Source organism: Paramacrobiotus metropolitanus, unplaced genomic scaffold (assembly GCF_019649055.1).
Source record: "Paramacrobiotus metropolitanus isolate TYO unplaced genomic scaffold, Prichtersi_v1.0 Parri_scaffold0000021, whole genome shotgun sequence".
Classification (NCBI taxonomy): Eukaryota; Metazoa; Tardigrada; class Eutardigrada; order Parachela; family Macrobiotidae; genus Paramacrobiotus; species Paramacrobiotus metropolitanus.
Window position 1 is genome coordinate 122,554 of NW_026570241.1, and position 19,654 is coordinate 142,207.

Here is a 19,654-nt window from a genome sequence, read left to right on the forward strand (position 1 = left end):
GAAGTAATTTTTATATTATGGTGGTCAATATAATGCATAATTTGATTAGTCAAAATTTTCCGATTACGACTACGCGCGATATAAAACATTAAAACCAAGCAAGCATCTGATTCTTAGAAAGCTTACTACATCCGTAGAATTCCCGTACCCTAAAACTTCGCAAAATTATTCTTCAAACTATAGTACATATAAACAGAAAACTATGTATCATTTTTTTCTAAACATCATTTGTGATGGCTCACCGAAATATATTAACCCTTCGTTTTCGTTGTCAACGTGAGCATAGAACGGTGCAATTGCAGGATACTTGAATGGAAACTGCTCGGCATTAAACAGCGGGACAGTGTCCGGGTTTTCTGGATTACGTGGCAGTTCTTGACAAACAGGTCACAGAGTAACAATTCCGCTGAGGCTAACCTAAAAACGAAAACCGTCGGAAATAATAATAGTGCAATGTTAGAAGGTTTGGTAGTGGCGATTCAAGAGAGCAACTAAAAAGTGTAGGATGTACGCAGTCGAAAGTTGGAACAGTACGCCGTATACCGTAGGCAGTGGAACAACGTGTGCGATTTTCACCAAAGTGCATTATTCTACTACGCTAACATAGGTTTCGTGATACGGGACACCGAAGAGAATAATGGGCACGGTAAGATTTAAATGCTCGGGGGAAGAATGTAAAGCTTAAGCAAATAGAGAAGAGCTTGCAGATCAGCACTGTTGTCTGATCTTACGAATATCTGCAAAAGATTTTCGTTCTTCTTCAAAAACGTATTTACCTGTGTATTACCCAGTCAACAAATATCAGCCATCGGAATATCCCACATTAGATCCTTTTCAAAACTCAATCCGCTACACGTACATAATTACAAAAACTTCCCAGTATCAGGCTAGCAGAATATCCCAAAATTGACAATGTACAATTAGGAATTTGCAAGGCAAATAGCGAGCCCTGACTGTTTAGAGAACCTTACAACTGACAAAATCCATGCGCTGCACGTGCGCAGTATGTTGCTATGGTATACAGCATGCAAAAATTTTGTATGCAAAGTTATACGGACTTTGGGCAAGGGCCGACTGGCGAGGTGAGGTCTAGTGGCTAGGGCAGTATCGCCCCTCTATATTAAGCAGCGCCCTGTGCGTACCCGAGGGGTGGTGCGCCGGGCGCCAGAATGATCACTTATCATCACACAAGTGACGGCCGATCTTGCACTAATGATTCTACAGACAGCACCAACGCTCTGTGCTCAACCGAATTTACAGTGGCTGCAGTTTAGATCAGGAATTCATTCAGGTCGACCATTTGGATTACTTCGCTCTGACAAATTAATAAATTGTTTGCAAGGACAGACGAGTGTATAGAGTCTGAAATATTTTCAGGTCCCTGTGCTGCTGGGATTGTCGGGTTTCGGCGCTTAAGATACTGCCTGTACGCTTTGCGGTGTTATCGTAATTAGAGCAAAGCAAAGTGTTTTGTGCTCGTGATCATACTTCATGCATCAGTTTCGTGGAACACTTTACTTTTGAACCCTTTATAGATTCGGTGACACGGTAAATACTGCGTCCAGGATGTGTACTTCTGGAATGCCAAATCGCACCCAAGTCAGCCACTTCACTGCCGCTTTGCTGAAGGAAATGAACCGGTTCGATATGGAATACCGAGGAATCATTTCCATCAAGGGCAAACAGCATATGGAAACCTATTGGCTAAACGGTCTTCTTAAACAATCTGTCAATGCTTGCATACAACCCGTGTCAATAATGTCGTGTAAGTAACAATGGGAAGTTCGATGTCTAGTGCGAGGGGCGATGCCCCGTTGCAGCAGTGGACACTGGACAATACAACAATCAATGTATAGTCTGATAGAAAAGCCAGTCCAATAGCAATGTAATTTAGAAGCCATCACTATAATCAGAGGAAGACCCAAAAAATAAATATATAAAAACTCATCCAAGAAATTTGGGCAAGTTTATTATTGCTCGAATGGTAACGACGTGTAATGTGGGACATTGGCTGCTGTTTCACTGGTCACTGGATAACAAAACAGTCTTTACGTTAAAGCGCCGATCAATATCGTCATAGCTAGTAATCTTGGAGATTACCACTATCCGCATACTGCATTATAACTGGAAGTACCGTGGATACACCTGCATAAACTTAGCCGGCGTGCACAATCGGTACTTGAAAGTTTACGCTTCCGTAACATCTTCTTGTGGATGATGGAGTCCTGTGTAAATATTGAGACGATAAAGCTCTACCCGCTTAGACACAGCATGACGACAGAAAAGCCCAAGGTTATTCTGCAGGTATGCACCCATCCAGATCTAAAGGCGGTTCACCACATTTTCTCCTTTTTTTCCGTGTTATTCATAATGATGGATAGTAATACGTCCAACATTATTTCTTCGGAGAACGTTTCTTTGCAATTGATGAAAAATTCAACAGCTGTGCCCAGTGTGGCCAGATCTGTCGCTTTCGCGGTTTTTTCTTTTATTCCGTTAGTACTCAACTTATTGTTAATAATAGTATTTTTTCTTCGTCGTAATTTATGGACACCATTTGACACGTATTTCATAGGACTATTATCATCAAACATAGCCTTCCACGCAATGATTGGCCCGTTGAATACCCTCAATGAACTTTACCCCAGACTGTTCGTCAGCGTATCTGGTTGCATGTTGTACGTTTATGCCATCGCAGTGATTTCAGCCATTCAAATGTTTACGCATGCCACAATTGCCCTGAACCGAATCTGGGCGCTGTGGTTTCCCATATCCTTCCATCGATTTCACGATCTGCGAAAAGCGTGGCTGTTGAATTCTGCGGTATGGTTATTGGCCCACATAATTGGACTTCCCGGCACAGTTATCGATGTTTTAATTAATCGTCGACCGACGCAGATCGGCAACTGCTTTAGCGATCAGTTTACGGCGGCGGATGTCTCCAACGCAACAATCGGCGAGTTGTACGCTATTGTCTCCTTTATTGTTATAATGGTTTCGTGCCCGTTGATTTTATGGAAACAACGGATGCGGCGTTTATGGAAAAGGAAGTTGATTGTACGATCGCAAGTTGGTTCGACATCCACAAATCACGTGACCGCAAGCCAGTCTGCTATGGAGCAGCAGACGCGCCTCCTGATAATTATCATGATGATGAGTATTCTGATATTCTGGGGGCCTTATGTGGCTTATTTTGGGTATCAGATGGTAGTGCAACATATTTATGAAAATGTCGATGGGGTGGTGGCTGTCTTGTTTAATTGCCAAGCGATTGCCGATCCGATCCTCCTGTTGTGGGCTCTGCCGTTGTGGCGGCAGGCTGTTAAAGCGATAATTTGCCGGCATTAAACAGTTGTAATATTCTACTTTAGTCTTTTTTGTGGCTACTGTATTCAAGACAAATAATTGTTACAATTGCTAAATTCTGAATCTTGGACATGTTCCGTATTTGCTGTAGCAAATCACCGAGTTTATTGCGATCTACTGTCCTTGACTTCTTGGCACCACATTAAACCTTGGTAAAACAACTAACCGCTGGAAAACAGCTATTGCTCAGATTCAGACATTCGGGTATCTTCCAACGCCTATGTAGGTTTTTTAACATACGAGCTCATCTATGTACTTAATCATCGATGCAAAGGCAGTGGAGTGTCCGTGATGCCTTGTTCGTCACCGACAGATTAGCCTTCATCATCGAAGTTCACACTCAAGCTCAAATATTTCGAGCTGTTGTTATTGAACTTATTGTTATTTCTTTCCCAGTAGATAATCTACTACTGGAGCATATTGCGCATACTGCTTGATTTGTTCTGAAAACTTCTATTAATTTTAAAACTGCAGTAAAGTTATGTTTTAAAAAGCAGCTGTCAAATGTAAGTTTTGAGGCAGCTAAATTCTCGATTTATTAAAGACACTCGTAAGAATCTGCTGCAGGAATAAATCAATCACAAGTAAAACCACGTACAAATACACGTATTTAGCTGCACACGTATGAAACCAAATCACTCAAGTACACGCATAGGCAATACTCTGCTGTTTTTTTCTGTGCTGTCTATAGACATACCGTGATGTATTAACCAGCATTACGAAAAGTCAGACATCTTTCTCTGTTGGCACTTGCAAGTTGTGGCAGACAATAGCATGATATTCACATGATTACGGTAAAGTATACGTAAAGCATGATATGTTCCGACTGCCGGGTAACGAGTTTGCTGACTTGCTTGGCATATTCCTTATATCTATATCCGCAAGCTGACTGTGCAGCACTGTCATTATGACGTGCAATCGCAACAGCCGCGTGATGAACGGCGTCAGATCGTAATCGACGTTAATTACCGAGCTATTCTGGCTCCCAGGTTTTTAGTGGAAACGATAAACTATCTTCTTCGCATACATTTGCTCCCGACAGTCGCCGCCGCCGGATTCGGATTCCCATACGTGAAAATACATCAGGCTTCAGACGGTTGGTCTTATACATAGCAGTGATGGCACCCGAAGCGTACAAGGCTGGATTTACCAGTACGCAGTTTATCAAATGGCTCCTCGTCATCTGCAACACTTGTCATTTTGTAAGCGCCACGCTAGTAAATTGTCCAAAAATCAAAATGTATATGATTACATGAGTGTAATATTATTACGTCAACCACTTCATCTGTATTTGCGAAAGTCAGGGACTTGCGTCATGAATCATTTAAACCAGTTGGTGTTATTACAAAGTAGATATTGGGACTGGGTCTGATTGGAGCTGGCGTAGTCACTCAGGAGGCATACAAAAATTACATTTCCTTCCTGAATTTTGGCTACCGGTGGACGGCGGATTTAAATATATTGGTTGGAATCGTTGTCAGTGTAGTATCATTCCTGGGATGCTGCAGTGTATGGAAAAGACATCTGTATCGTGTCACCACTGTAAGTCAGCGTAAAAAAGGCCACTGGCCAGTAGTGTTCCGGCCTTTCAACGGGCATCTAACTCACTAATCTTGCCGTAAAGCCCTGAAATTAGAGCAGACCTTGCTTTTCTCTATGACGAATACTATGTCAAACTTTTATTGTAGTATAATTTGGCGTTTTCAATCGTCTCGGGGTGTTTGTTCGCGCTGGTAATTTCCGGAGTCATCGCGGCATATATACAACGGAATAACGTAAGGCTTTTTTCCTGTACAAGTGTAATAAATGAAACTATAATACTGACCAGTGAGATGTACTTTTTGTACAGCAGTGTGTACAGATAGTTGCACAGTTGCCGATTTTTCTTAGCATACAATCATACTAAAAATCATATCATCAAAAAAATATATGAACTGTTTTTTGATTTTCTAGAAGTTTATGTGTAGAAAAACATTTAAATCCAAAAAAATCGTATCATATCTTGCAGTTATGCATTAATGCGTGTCGCATTGCAGATTCAGACGTACCTTACGGCATGTGTGGCCGATTCCATGAACAGCACCGATCCCCAAGTTGCCAATTTATGGGCCCACACGCAAGAAACGGTACTCAGATGGCAATCGTACCACCATTTATGATTTATATTGTGTATTTGCTTGCTATTTATAGTTACATTGCTGCGGAGCCAGGGGTTATAGAGACTGGATTTACCTCAACAACGAAATCCCACGTTCCTGTTGCAACCTGGGGAAAACAGTTTCTATTTTAATTAATGGCACTTGTAATTTAAACTGGAAGAGCCCAGAATATGTAGGCTGTTATCCACTGCCGGCCGATAAGAATTGCCCAATTTATGTGGGGGGATGCGCCAATAGAATTCGATTTGAAGCCGAAGAACACATGAGAGTGGTAGCCGCCGTGGGATTAACTGTTGCTTCTATTCAGGTATACTTCTATAATTATATAAACACGCATATTAGACGCGTATGTTTCTTACGAAAGTTCGTATTAATCGAATAATCCTATTTTATTGCAGATTGCATGTATGACGTTATCATACATTTGGGCTAAACGAGAGCGAAGCGAATATCAGGAGTTAGACACTGCGGGAAAGAATGCACACATTTTCCACATCGTTCCGATTTCAGGGCATTCGAAAAGTTTTTCTGTCAAAATTAACCATGGCACAGATAAGTATTGATAGGAACACCGACTGAGTGGCAGTTCTGTTGTTGACCTGCCAATAGATTGCTATTCCAACTGTTTTGGTGTCCAATAGATTGCTGTTCCAACTGTTTTGGTGTGGGTTCTTTTTTGAACTTTGTCATTAAATGTGTAAAAGTATGGCGAACAGCACAAATTCTAGCCATTTTGCTTTCCCATAGACTTAAGCACTGATTGCAAGCCAAACGGTTATGCGCACAGATCCTATGCTGTGCCTACGAGAAAGCAAAATGGCTAGAATTTGTGCTGTTCGCCATAAACAGCCACAGGTTTAGTATCAAAAGTTTAAAATTTTTTCACACCTTTGATATGCAACTAGTATAGCTACACTTTGATATTCACGGAGCGCAGCGTCTGAAATAGTGATCAGCGTCAAGTTTTAGTGGTGGCGTGTCGTTGTGAGGTTATTTTGAACCGCGGACCGACTGATCGGTTCAACCTCTTTTTGTCGTACATTGTACTACACTCCGTAGTACGGTATAATAAAGTGCGCCAATTTTCTAGACCATTTTATCCCTTATGTTATAAATACCACCTACTATTCTGCAATATGCTGCCTTCTACGGCCTTTTTGAGGTAGCGATTGAGCCTAGCGGTAGTTAAAGGAAAGGCAGCAGCCGTTTTGGGGATAATGAGTGCACGTCCTAAGATGGCAAAGGATTCTAACGATTTTGGGTGTTTTTTTAATGTTTAAAATTCTATCATTTCAAGTAGAGTAAACATGCGCAAGCGTGTTGATCTCTGCAGTGGCTGTAGCCGAATAAAAGTTATATTTTTGTGTACTGACAAGTGAGTATGCGATCACTGCAAATTGTATTTCAAGATGTTCACTGATACTATTTCTGTCTTTTTTGAGTTTAAAAACGATTTTCGTATCACAGAGACGTCCAGAATGAAGAATGTGCCAAGTGCCGCACCAAAAGATTGCGAACGCCTCAAGGCAGGTTTACCTGACTCCGTCAATCCAACGTTAAGGATCTGCTGCACCAATGTCGTACAATTTGACTATAGACAAGTCTAGTTAGTACTCTACGCACAGTAGACGATATTACATGTATCTCGTATACTGCAGCACGCAAACACAAGAGCATAACGGAGAAAACTTTGCTTTGACAGGCATATATTGCCACTCATACAAATTCAGAAGTAAAAATTAATTAGCTATTGCAGCGCAGCATTGCATTCTCAGTTTAAAGAATGTGAATTATTACCGATGAAGCCAGTACGTACTCGTGTTGCAACAAAATAGACAAAACTGTTCATCTAACCAAAACCTTGTCAACATGCCCCGAAATTCTGAAACAACTGACTCGTTAATAGTCGTTATGTAACAAAAAAGCACACCAAAACCCTGGATAAGTCCTAAAATAGGATGCCAAAGTCCCGGTTTATTATTGGAAGAAAAAATCGATTGCGTAAAAGGTCAACTTCGTCCAAGTGCTAATATCCATATTTCGCAAATCAACGTCATTCCAGGTCCGTGCACTGCCATCCGTGTGAAAACCACTGTAACTGCGGAAATGTGACAATTTAAAATACTGTACCTATCAGAAAGTCCGCAGATCCATAAGCACTTGTCACAGTTAACTTACAAATTAAGGAGGTCTCGAACACCAACCCAGCCATTCGGATATGCTACCGTCTGCACCCAGTGGTGATGGATTATGCGGACTTTCTCGTAAACTACTGCACTGACCGGTGGACTAGCAATTTCCGCTGCAATCAAAAGGCGTTGACATATCCGAGAATTTCTATCTGAGGCAGAAAACCACAACAGCGGGACGGTAACTTCCAAACCCCAGCCCATTTCCCAGGGTCTCGTACGGTGAAAAAATCTTCCTGCTTGGGCTAAAATCCGCTTAATAGTGTAGTTCATTATAAAAATCTTCTTGCAAATCATTCGCAGAGTGGATAAACTGCAACGGCGCCAGTTATCTTTATACGGTGCAGAGATTGGCCGCTGTGTAGATTGATATTGCCAATCGTAACCAGAAAAATTGTTCTCAATCTGCCCATGAGCATCTTTGACGATTAACAAAGGCAGGAAGACGTTTCTGGCTTGTAATAAATCCATGGTTGTGTCCGCGATATTATTGAGGTATTCCAAGCCAGAGCAATTAACGAATGCAAGGCAAGTGGTGCGATCAGTGACCCTTTCATTCAACCAGCATGTCAGTTTGTACATGTATTCCTTTCTGTGCCAGTATTCAACAAAGTATACTAGCTGAGCGTCGATTATCACAGTATGACTAACAGCCGGGCGCTTTAGCACAAGGTGCCATAATATACAGACTCTACAAAGAAAATACACAATTATATTACTTATTAAGGTCTTAATTTCGAAAGTCAACGTTTATCTTTTTCATACGAACTGGTGTAATTAGAATTTTTAGTGCTTACCGTTTAGCTGTTGTCTGGGAGTGAACATCAAGATTTAAAACTATCTCAGACGCAATATTGTAGGATAAATCATGCAGGTTCAAGTCGGTACAAGAACATCGCGAATCTACAGACCCAAATAATAATATGCATTATATGCACTGGTTAAACAGCGACCATGATGGATTTCAGTACAAGTACATACTCGTAGTATGAGCATGGAAACGGAAACGGCAACGTAGAAAAATAACGTCTCTGACGTATATGACTTCGTATGCTCACGGTAGGTAAACAATACTACTGTACTTGCCTAGAAAAATTCTACTTACACGGTTCAGTCAACTAAAAATTTGTACCTGTGACGCATGCAAGGAGCCCTTTAATGGCACAGCTTGGTATGTCGGCGGCCGTCGTATCCTGCTGATCGCACGTGGTGAGTACTTTTCGAATACTCGTGCCAAAGTTTCTTCCGTCAAAACCACTTTCTTGTTAGGATCAACAGTAAGAACCTGGGGACAGACGAATATAAGTGCTCCTACCGCATTCGACGGCTAACTTGGTAACCTTATTATATCAGCTCGCATAAAAAACCGATCAATAATGCGCCGGCACTCTGACATGCCGTGCCACGGCATTTCAGGTGCATCCGCTGTAAGATGTTGCATCTTTGCAGCAATTATTAAACACTCCTGCACTTCTTTCAGATTAAGAAATTTCGGCAAACAAGCATGCTGTAAGGGCACCACGAATTTCTTGTATACTAATCCGCTGTCACTTTGAAAAAATGATCGATCCTTGTCACCAGGAAGTTTGTCAACCAACTGCCACGGATGTGCCGGAAAACGACACCCAGAACTGTGATCGTTGGAATTTAGAATATCCAAGCTAATGTAAATCAAACCGAGCTCAGCAGTCGGCAACAGGATTTTAGCCGGACGAAATATATGCGGTCCATTGGCGTCGTCTCGTACAGCCACATAGACAGGACAGCTGCCATGATCGCGTACTTCGTCATCGATAGCATAAGCGTCCCGAAGCTGATGCGTCCGGTTCCAGATATGGTTGGAACGGATCCAGGAAGACCGTTCCGTCACGGAATCAAAATTAACAAACACCTGGTCCCCATTAATGTCCTGGATGTATCCTAGCCACCATGTGTCTTTTTCCCGCTGGACCATCACAATGTTCCGATGGTTATACTCGCAGGCATTCGCCTGGAGACGACGAAAAGGATATCTGACTATGGTATTCATGCTTACGTAGTTTTCGGAACTGATCAGTGGTAAACATTGGTAATGTCTTTCAAGTCAATCTTAAAAATTTCAAGCTAAATTTCTCTTGTATTTGCGCTGACCTTTTAGAGCGTCTTATGTACTGAAGCATTAATACTACTGTTGCATTTGGTTTGCTACCGATCAGGTTGTAACGAGGTCAGACAACGCATAAGACACAAATGGATGCGGGCAATGGATCATGATCAGATCCTGTTTCCGTTTCTTGTGTCCACAGTACAACATCGTTCATATTCTGAGCGCATTCTTTCTAAAGGCAAAATATTTTACAGAAGCAACATACATTTCGTATGGGCCAAAATTTTAGAACAAGTTCCATAACAATATTAACATAGTGACGAATTAGCTTTGTCATCTTCGGCATGCAGATCAGTATTTTGCTTAACCTGGGTGAAATTCTTAAAGCAGTGTATTTTATTAAAATTTAAAAAAGCCATGCGTAAGCCCCTTTTTTAAAATTAAAATATCAAACATTATGAAAGTACTCAATGATTCGACCTACATACGCAAATAACTGTTGGATTATGGCTATCATTTCTCGTAAATTTATTGCACTAACGACCAAAGTCAGAAAGGGACCGCTTTGGGGCACAACAAGTACTTAAATCGTTGTTATCGTACGAATGACGTACATACTTTTGCGCGCCGATGGTGACGCGCGCAATACGGTATTAAAAAAAGATGCGACAGTAAAATTAAAAAATACCGTACAGTGGCGTACATCTAGAATGTCTACAGTGCAGTGTGTAACATCGCTGACTTTTTTTGACATCGGTACAAGCATGTCAGTTTAACATGTTCTGTATAGTTTATTAATAATAATTAACTGGAATAAAATAAAAAGTATAAGGCAGTTGATTTTTCCATAAACCTTCTAAAAATCCGGTCAGGGATTTTTCCGGCAGCGGATTAACCGACGAACCGAGCAGCACTAGTACAACTTCATATCAATAAAGGGGTTATGGATACCGCTATTAAATCATTCATCTTTTGTTCATCTTTTGTAAACCTATCATGAAACATACAAAATGCCTTTACAAGTTTAAGCGTATGTAGTAACACAGCAGCAAAGAATCGTACGATATTTTTTGCTTTTCTGTGTACTTGATCCACCTGTTGAGTATCGACCAGCTGTTTGAGTGTTCTTCCGTCTGAATCGTCGTATCTTTGGTCATTTCAGTTGTAAAGTAGCGCAAAATGAGCATTCTCTCAACATTGAAATGCCAGCCCAACGCCTTGGGCAAATTTGCTTATGTCTGCTGCACTTACTCCAACTGTTGATACTGTTAAACACGGCGGCACTAAACCTGTTTGCTCGACTATAGGCATGCCGTCTCGTAGGTAGGATACAGCAGAAATCACATCGCATCTGCCACCGCTGCCGACTTGCTTGGGCATTTTTTGCTGATCCGGCAAGCCGACGCGTGTGCGCTACCGTTATCGTACAAATCACAGCTGTAATACTGGTAATAAAACTATTGGGTCGCGGATCAACCGATTGCGGCAAGCGTGTCGTGGTACATTGTCTTGTACGCTATCGCGTTATCGACGTTTTTACGGGGTAATCCGGGTTCCGGTAGTGGTTTTGGAGTGGCACCGATCTGCACGGGCATTCCGCTGCCACACACATGCTCAATCCAGATACCGACGAATTCGAGGTCAACCCCTTCAAAAAGCCCCAGCCCCAGGGACGTTTGGAATTCTACGTGGCACCCATAGCGCACAAGATGGGATTCACTAGTACGCAGTTTATCAAATGGCTCCTGGTCATCTTCAACATCCTTTTCTTCGTAAGTGCGAAGTTATAATCAATATCGTACGTTCGAGTACTTATTTCTGTGTATACATCACTATTTTGCGTAACGTTGCCGACGTTTTAAATTTCAAAATGTATACAAATATTTATATATACCGTATACAAAAATTTGAGTGTGTCATATATCTTCGCCATAAAAATCTGACGAAAGGCACCAAAATTTGTTTGCTCTTTACAAAACTGTGGATGGCTGAATAACTTAATTATGACGATCGATCTTAATATTATATTTTTAACGTTGCTTTTAATGACATTCAGAGCCAATAATTTATTATTGAAATTTAATATTTTGGTGATTGGTCTACGTAACAATAACACTTGTTAAAACATCGTGCCTAGTACTCAACTCCTTCCAACTCTTTTCGAATAATGTCATCCTTTACAGTGAGTGAATCTCTTTTCCGCACACGCGGTACTTATTAAATGTGCTGATACAAAGGAATTGCAGTATCCATATTTTAAAAATTTAAATTCAAATTCTCGAACGGGTCGGGATTGTAAGCACATGTCTATTACTGAAATTTGTTTTTTATTACATTTAGATACTGGGATTAGCTCTGATTGGAGCGGGGGCCGTCGCTCGGGTGGCGTACAAGAACTACATAACCTTCCTGGACCAGGGATACGCGTCGGTGCCGGGCTTTATGATATTCGTTGGGATCGTCATTAGTGTCGTGTCTTTCCTGGGATGCTGCGGTGCCATGAAAAGCCATCTGTGTTTTATCGTCACGGTAAGTAATAAGCAGCTGAAGACGGCCATAAACTCAAGATTTATTAAAAGTTTCCACCGTCGCTAAAACGTTTTTGCTGATAGTAAGGCACTATGTATCTTATCCAACACCGCATAAGTTATTGGAGTAATGCAGATAAATAAAAGCTTCATGATATTTTCAGTTCTCAATATTCTTGGGAGTCCTGTTTATTCTCGAGATTTCTGGAGCCATCGCAGCCTATGTGGAGCGCAATGAGGTAGGTACAGCAGAAGAATATTTCGGTTTTTCAATATAGAATGTTTAAAACTTTCCTGTTGTCTACCAACTCAAAAATGTCATCATTATACTGCTGAGTGTGGGCAGGCAGAAGTCAAACTCTGCAAACTAACTTTTCACTAAAAATCGTTTATCGATATGTAATTTTTCCATAAAACTAATTGGTTTTTTGATAAACCGTGGTTGCCATTAACAATTCGTCAGTACACCGAAATTATTGTATGTCTCTTGACATACAGCAGCATCTACTGTACAAAGATAAAGACCGCAAATGGCAGTTTTGGTTTTGTGCGTAATAAAGTTATTTGTGTTCGGGACATAGTAATGTGCCCTTCAACTCAATATACCGCTCTAAATTATGTAGCTGCTAAAGATGGAATTACAGTAAAGGGCCGGGCTAACGGCTATAATATCGGTGCCTGTAAAATTATGCATTCAAATGCTTCTATTCTACAGATCCAAAGTTACCTTACGGGATTTATGACCGAGTCCATTAACAATAATACCAATCCCCAGGATATAAATTTATGGTACCACACCCAGTCAACGGTATTTGGATGGCAACTATACACCCCTTTGTTATAACTTTTAATTCGTAATTTTTTTTATTTAGTTGCATTGCTGTGGAGCCACCAGTTATGAGGACTGGGTTAATCGCAGACATCAAATCCCAAGTTCCTGTTGCAACATAGAAAGGATAAATTTGAATGGAACTTGTAATCTGGACTGGAACAGCGTCGCATATAATGGGTGTAAGCCACCGCCCACGGATAACAATTGTCCGATTTACACTAAGGGATGCGCTAATAAACTTCGAACGGAAGTTGAAGACCACATGGGAGCCGTAGCCGGCGTCGGGCTGGCTATTGCTTTTATTCAGGTATAGCAAAATTCGCCAAACAGTAAAAGCAGAGTTTCCATACTAGAACAAATATATATGTACAAGTATACAATATTTATATATACTTCTATATATCTATATATAAAATCTTTTTTTTTATTTGGAACTTGTACAAGCAGATGCCATTTACACTTAAACTCAAGTAACGTATAGCTAGAACAAATAAAACAACTCTTCTAGCTCTTTCGAACAACAAACAGTTCCCAGAACAGAAGCGGCATTTCCGCGCTGAATTTCGACACTGATACGCTGCCACAAAAATTCGGTAGCACGCGCTTCTCCTGTTTGTTCTTTTATGCGTCTACCAACTTCATTTATGAACTGACGGGTACTGGCGCCGCAACTTCCCATAGTTTCCAAAGACACGGGTTGGAAAGAATAACGATCGGTCAGTTCCGCATAATTTCCTCTTTTTTTCGTTCTTCTGCACCCTCTGCTGCCGATCCCGCAACTTCTGATGAGCCGGCAATGTACGATATAGCGAATGTGTCGCATACTGTCACATCCCAAATCAAAGGAAGGCCATTCTTCCAAGGGAAAAGAGATAAACCGTCCGGCCGCTTCCCATTTGTCATACTTAATCCCGGTGGCTCCAAAATAGTAGGGACTTTTGCTGATCCCAAGCTGCGCTGTATGAGGCAGTTCAGGCTTGCATGACGCCTGAATCTCCCCTGACTTTTCAGACATGACAAACCGTGCAAGCCTTGGAATATATATAAAATATAATTTTGTATCGGTCCTTCCATACTAGTACAAATACATCACGGGCTCTCAAAGGATAATCAAGCCCTGTACTTGCTACCGTCGCCTGGCTGGAATATTACGCTATGGCTTGCTTGTACCATCAAAATAATAAAAGAATTCGCTGACATAATCTTGCGTAATAAACTTATTAAAGACAGTTGTTATTACACAGAAATAAATAATATTTTTAAATTCATTCTGTGAGCCTATTACAGACGCCTTATTTAACCGCAAATTCCTCCTAAATGAATGAAATTTTGTTTTGCAGATTGTGGGAATGGCATTATCGTGTATCTTGGCCAAGCGAATACGAAACGGATACACTTACGCTTGAATTATTTGTTTGTCTCAAACATATCAGGATGCGATACATTCTTTTACTTTTTTAGTCCATTACGCTTGTAGGCATATAGTGTTGCGATGGTCTTTTGCTTGTTCTTTGCTTCCTATTTGAGAAATTGGATCGGATATGGAATCCTAAAATGCAGCTGCGTTGCCACACTGGTCAAGTGTGCCAAAAGATAATTAGTTATGATAATTCTTGTGCGTATGATATACAAATTATTTGTTCTTTATTCGCCTAGGAAATTGTTTAATGTGTCAAAATACATAAGTGAAGATTTCCATAAGCATACTCGAATATGAGATAATGATGGTTTTATGCAACCTTTGAAATAATAATAATTGGCTATCTTACTTATCTACTTCCTAACAAAAATATCGGAAGCGTAGCGTATCGACGGCCATCATTATCAATATACCCATCAGATAAAATTACGTTTTGGCACCGCACAAAATTATAACAGTTATCGCAAACGTTATACACGAAGCCAGGCATCTCAACTTTATTTGTAATAGCTGCTATAAGTGCAGCAATCACAAAATCCAATTACAATACCAAAATAATTTCCTGATACACCGATACAGTATTCAAAAAATGGCGAAGTACAACGCAATTGCATTGTTCACATGCCTGTGCCTTTGCGTTACTATTTGTTGGGCAGATAACCAAACCACGATTTTAACTGGCCAAGCGGCTTTCGGAGATTACCACAACGACGCCCCCGGAGTGCGACGGAAGATCACTCCCGCTGACCTTCCCGCCCCCAGCGAAGACCGCTCCAATCGTTCCTCCATTGCTCCCCGTCCGGAAGGGGCGTTGCCCAAAGTCCCACCGGGATTTGTTGTCGAGCATCTGGCCAGCCTATCATTTCCGCGTTTATTACGCACCGCGCCCAATGGCGACGTCTTTGTATCGGAAGGCAACCGACAAAAGATCACTATCTTACGCCGTAATGATTCATCTGGCCAGGTGACTAATTTTACGTACGCGACAGCGGAGAACGGGATCAACATGCCGTTTGGAATTGCGTTCCACCCTCCCGGAGATACGCCCACTCATGTGTACATCGCCAATCAGGAGAGTATTATCCGGTTTAACTATTCAAATGGAGATACAGCGGCCGTGGGTCAGGCGGAAGTAGTGGTGACGGGTATTCCCGGGCGGGGTCACTGGACGCGAGATATTGCCTTTTCTAAAGACGGCCAGGCGATGTTCGTTGCGGTGGGATCCTTGAGTAATGCCCAGGAGAGACCACAGGATAACGAGACAGACCGGGCAATGGTCTTGAAGTTTAACGTTGACGGCACCGGAAAGACCCAATTCGCCACAGGTAATTGTATGCTACTTTCTGCTTATGATTTGTATTTATGTAGTACTTTGAACATAGTCGTACTTCAGCGTGCTTAGTTTTTATAACAAAAAAACTACAAACTTGTTAATAGTATTTACTCGACCTTTACATTATGATATGATACAACCGGAAATATAAAGGTATATAAATGCGACACGTAATTTTGGCCATGTAAAAATGTGATAGGAGATTACGGTAATACATCGAAAGACGGTAACTGTCAGCAATGTATCTGTAAATCATCATAATACAGCGTAAAATATTTATTGTAAAACTTCATTCTACAGGAATTCGCAATCCAGTCACTATTGCGTTCCATCCCGACACTAATGTTCTATGGACCTCCGTCAACGAGCGAGACCGACTGGGCGATAACCTTGTACCGGACTACATCACGCGCGTCAACGAAAATGAATTTTATGGTTGGCCCTGGTACTACATCGGCAACAATACTGATCCACGCCACGCGGGGAAAATCCCAGCCAACGTGTCCACAGTATCCATTCCGGATGTCCTTATCCAAGCCCACAGTGCGTCCCTGCAGATGACCTTCTACACCGGTAGCTCATTTCCCGCGGAGTACAAAAACGATATCTTTGCGGCCCAGCATGGTTCGTGGAATCGCCAAAGTCGGACCGGCTATAAGGTCATCCGCGTGCTGGAAGAAAACGGTGTGCCGAACGGGATCTACGAGGATTTTATGACCAGTTTCGTCACGGATGCCGGTGAAGTATGGGGTCGACCGGTCGGCGTGACCGTAGCCAAAGATGGGTCGCTGTGGGTCTCGGACGACGGATCGAATTCAGTGTGGAGAGTATGGTACAATAGGACTGTTGATGATACTACCACGACAACCGGTAGCCCGGGTGGAAACGCCGCATCACATTTTGGTTGTCATTTTGTTTCGATGTTTATTCTCTTTGCCATTGCCTGCTGGAAATGTGTGTAGACTGTCATTTCTTTGGTTCTTTAACAGATCATAACGAAGACCAGATGGCGAGTTTTGTTATGCGGCACAACTATTTCGTACATGGCAACAGAATTAATTCGCATGAAATACCGGGTACTCTACTTCTAAAAACCGAAGATAAAATTAATGATATTTTATGGGCCAGCTTGTACTTACAGCAGTACCATAAGAAATTATATAATGTTATCGCTCTCCTTTCCGCATGTCCGATCGGAAGATACAACACAGAAAAGCAGAATATATAGGTTAAAGCACAATAACTGCAATCTGGAATACGATAAAGAAACCTTTGCTAAGAACTGTTTTCGAGCTTAGACTGGATGGATAACATTCATCAAGCTTGATAAGGAGACTGTGACTATACAAAGCCGCATCAACTGATCAGCTAAAACTCTCCGCTATTAATTACAGTTATAAACCGCCTCTGCATATATCTGGTTGTGCAACATCCTTCAAAAATTTAATACTTACTGACGATTAAATCAACAACCGTAAAATGCACAAATTTTTAATTTTATGCGCTGCCGTCGTGCAGCTGTACAGATATGTCGCAGCCGGTCAAAACGTTTTAACCGGTTCGGCAGCATTCGGCGACTACCGTAACGATGCACCCGGTGTGCGGCGCAAGATCACCCCGGCTGACCTCCCACCACCGGCACCGTCCGACGAATTCAACCAGACTCGGATTGTTGCTCGTCCTGCTAATGAACTCCCAAAAGTCCCTGCAAACTTTGCCGTGGAACTGCTCATCACCGATTTACGGCAACCGCGGCTCCTGCGTACCGCACCCAACGGCGACGTCTTTGTGTCGGAGGGCGTAGCCAACCAGATCAGCATCTTGCGACGGAACGACAGTGGGCACGTCGACCGGTTTATTTATGCTACCCGCGAGCAGGGACTGGATCAACCGTTTGGTATCGCTTTCCATCCTCATGGCGATAATCCGACGCATGTGTATATCGCCAATACTGGGAGTATTGTGCGGTTTAGTTATAAAAACGGCGATACCGTGGCGCAGGCAGCAGCTGAGGTGGTGACCGACCAGATTCCGAAAGAAGGTCATTGGACCAGGGATATTATTTTTTCCCCGGATGGGCAGAGTATGTTTGTTGCGGTTGGTTCGTTCAGCAATGTTCAAGCCAATCCTACTGACAACGAAGTCGATCGGGCGATGATTTTGAAGTTTAACCTTGATGGAACCGGAAAAACCCAATTTGCAACAGGTGAAATATTTGGAAATTCGTAAAATATTCGTAACAACCTTTCATCAACACAATAATCTAGAATATACACGAAGTAAAAATAATAAGCACTTTCTTAACATCAGGCAATAACAGCGCTCTCGCTATTTAATGCAATGAAGCTGATGATTACAATTAATACGTGCTTGTATACGTATATCTGGGCAGATCCTATCACGAATTTCCCCAATTACCGTATGTTTTAATGTTATTTATTAGTCTTATCAGTTTTGTCTGATCAGTCTACTTATAAATAATTTTTATCTTTCCCGGTAACATTAAAATATGACATCTTTGTATCTACTTTTACTTATTGGCGTTAATATTAGCGTTAGATGCTCTGTGGATTTAATAAACATATTTTTACTATTCCATTAATCACACGACAAAAACTTTGCAGGCATTCGAAATCCGGTCACCATTGCCAGTCACCCAGATACCGGCGTTCTATGGACATCAGTGAACGAGAGAGACGGCCTAGGCGATAACATTGTCCCGGATTACATTACCCGTGTAAACGCTAATCAGTTCTACGGTTGGCCGTGGTACTATATCGGCAACAACACCGATCCGCGTCACGCCGGCAAAGTCCCCGAAAATGTGCCCAGTGTATCCATTCCGGAGGTGTTGATCCAAGCGCACAGTGCCTCCTTGCAGATGGCGTTTTATACCGGCAATCATTTCCCGGCGGAATACAAGAACGACGTCTTTGCTGCCCAACACGGCTCCTGGAACCGGCTGAACCGGACGGGATACAAGGTCATTCGGGTGCTGGAAGAGAACGGTGCGCCCAGTGGCGTCTACGAAGATTTCATGACCGGCTTTGTGTCGGCGTCCGGTGAGGTGTATGGTACGCCGGTAGGCGTGGCTGTCGCTAAGGATGGATCGTTGTGGGTGTCGGACGATGGATCAAATTCAGTGTGGAGAGTGTGGTACACTGATTCGGGAGCCGAAATGCACATAAGCAGCTTGTTTTTAATGGTGTTTGCATTCGCTCTTGCACTCTTTGTGCGCATGTAATTCACACAAATAAACGCCGAAACTAAACCATGCGATTGTTTTGAATATGACCTGATTAAATAAAACCTACATATATCCATATTTAATTTATTTACCCCCTGCGAACCAACGTTAATAAAGAGAATTAGATCTTAGCAATGTTAGCAACATTTGATTTAACATGTCAAAGTTAAACCCACATCGTTGTAGCCATTAATTAATTAAATGCATTAAATCATACTTCAACGGCAAAAAACTGGAACGAGTTGAATAGAACTCATACAAAACGGTTCATTATCATATGTACAAACACAATCTAACGGTTTATTACGTAAGTGTATAATTAGACGTGGTATTACAAATCTGTGATTTTCCTTCGCGCCCGGTCAGTTCACGAGCCAGGAAAAGATACGTGGCTAGCACACCGATAACCTGCAACGTGCAAAGTCATCAGAATAAATACGAGTAAACAAAATTAGTGCGACGATAACGTTCCCAAGCTGACCGTCACAACGAAG

The 19,654-nt window shown here is 41.9% G+C and overlaps 4 protein-coding genes across 4 annotated transcripts; all 4 read left to right on the forward strand.

Annotated features, from left to right (window-relative positions):
* The first annotated feature begins 4,351 nt into the window (after positions 1–4,351).
* Positions 4,352–6,153, forward strand: LOC129586668 (CD151 antigen-like). The gene is made up of 6 exons (XM_055479994.1): positions 4,352–4,568; positions 4,720–4,908; positions 5,055–5,141; positions 5,403–5,492; positions 5,557–5,832; positions 5,924–6,153. The coding sequence occupies exons 1-6, from the start codon at positions 4,485–4,487 to the stop codon at positions 6,086–6,088; spliced, it is 891 nt and encodes a 296-aa protein (XP_055335969.1). The 5' UTR covers positions 4,352–4,484; the 3' UTR covers positions 6,089–6,153.
* A 4,979-nt stretch (positions 6,154–11,132) lies between these two features.
* LOC129586671 (CD63 antigen-like) lies at positions 11,133–14,770 on the forward strand. The gene is made up of 6 exons (XM_055479997.1): positions 11,133–11,572; positions 12,141–12,329; positions 12,493–12,567; positions 13,044–13,136; positions 13,201–13,467; positions 14,501–14,770. The coding sequence occupies exons 1-6, from the start codon at positions 11,411–11,413 to the stop codon at positions 14,564–14,566; spliced, it is 852 nt and encodes a 283-aa protein (XP_055335972.1). The 5' UTR covers positions 11,133–11,410; the 3' UTR covers positions 14,567–14,770.
* A 285-nt stretch (positions 14,771–15,055) lies between these two features.
* Positions 15,056–16,918, forward strand: LOC129586664 (L-sorbosone dehydrogenase-like). Its single transcript, XM_055479989.1, has 2 exons — positions 15,056–15,905; positions 16,214–16,918. Exons 1-2 carry the CDS (start codon positions 15,170–15,172, stop codon positions 16,873–16,875), a joined length of 1,398 nt encoding a protein of 465 aa, XP_055335964.1. The 5' UTR covers positions 15,056–15,169; the 3' UTR covers positions 16,876–16,918.
* Positions 16,919–17,297: 379 nt separating this feature from the next.
* Positions 17,298–19,262, forward strand: LOC129586665 (L-sorbosone dehydrogenase-like). The gene is made up of 2 exons (XM_055479990.1): positions 17,298–18,119; positions 18,538–19,262. Exons 1-2 carry the CDS (start codon positions 17,393–17,395, stop codon positions 19,155–19,157), a joined length of 1,347 nt encoding a protein of 448 aa, XP_055335965.1. The 5' UTR covers positions 17,298–17,392; the 3' UTR covers positions 19,158–19,262.
* The last annotated feature ends 392 nt before the right edge of the window (positions 19,263–19,654 follow it).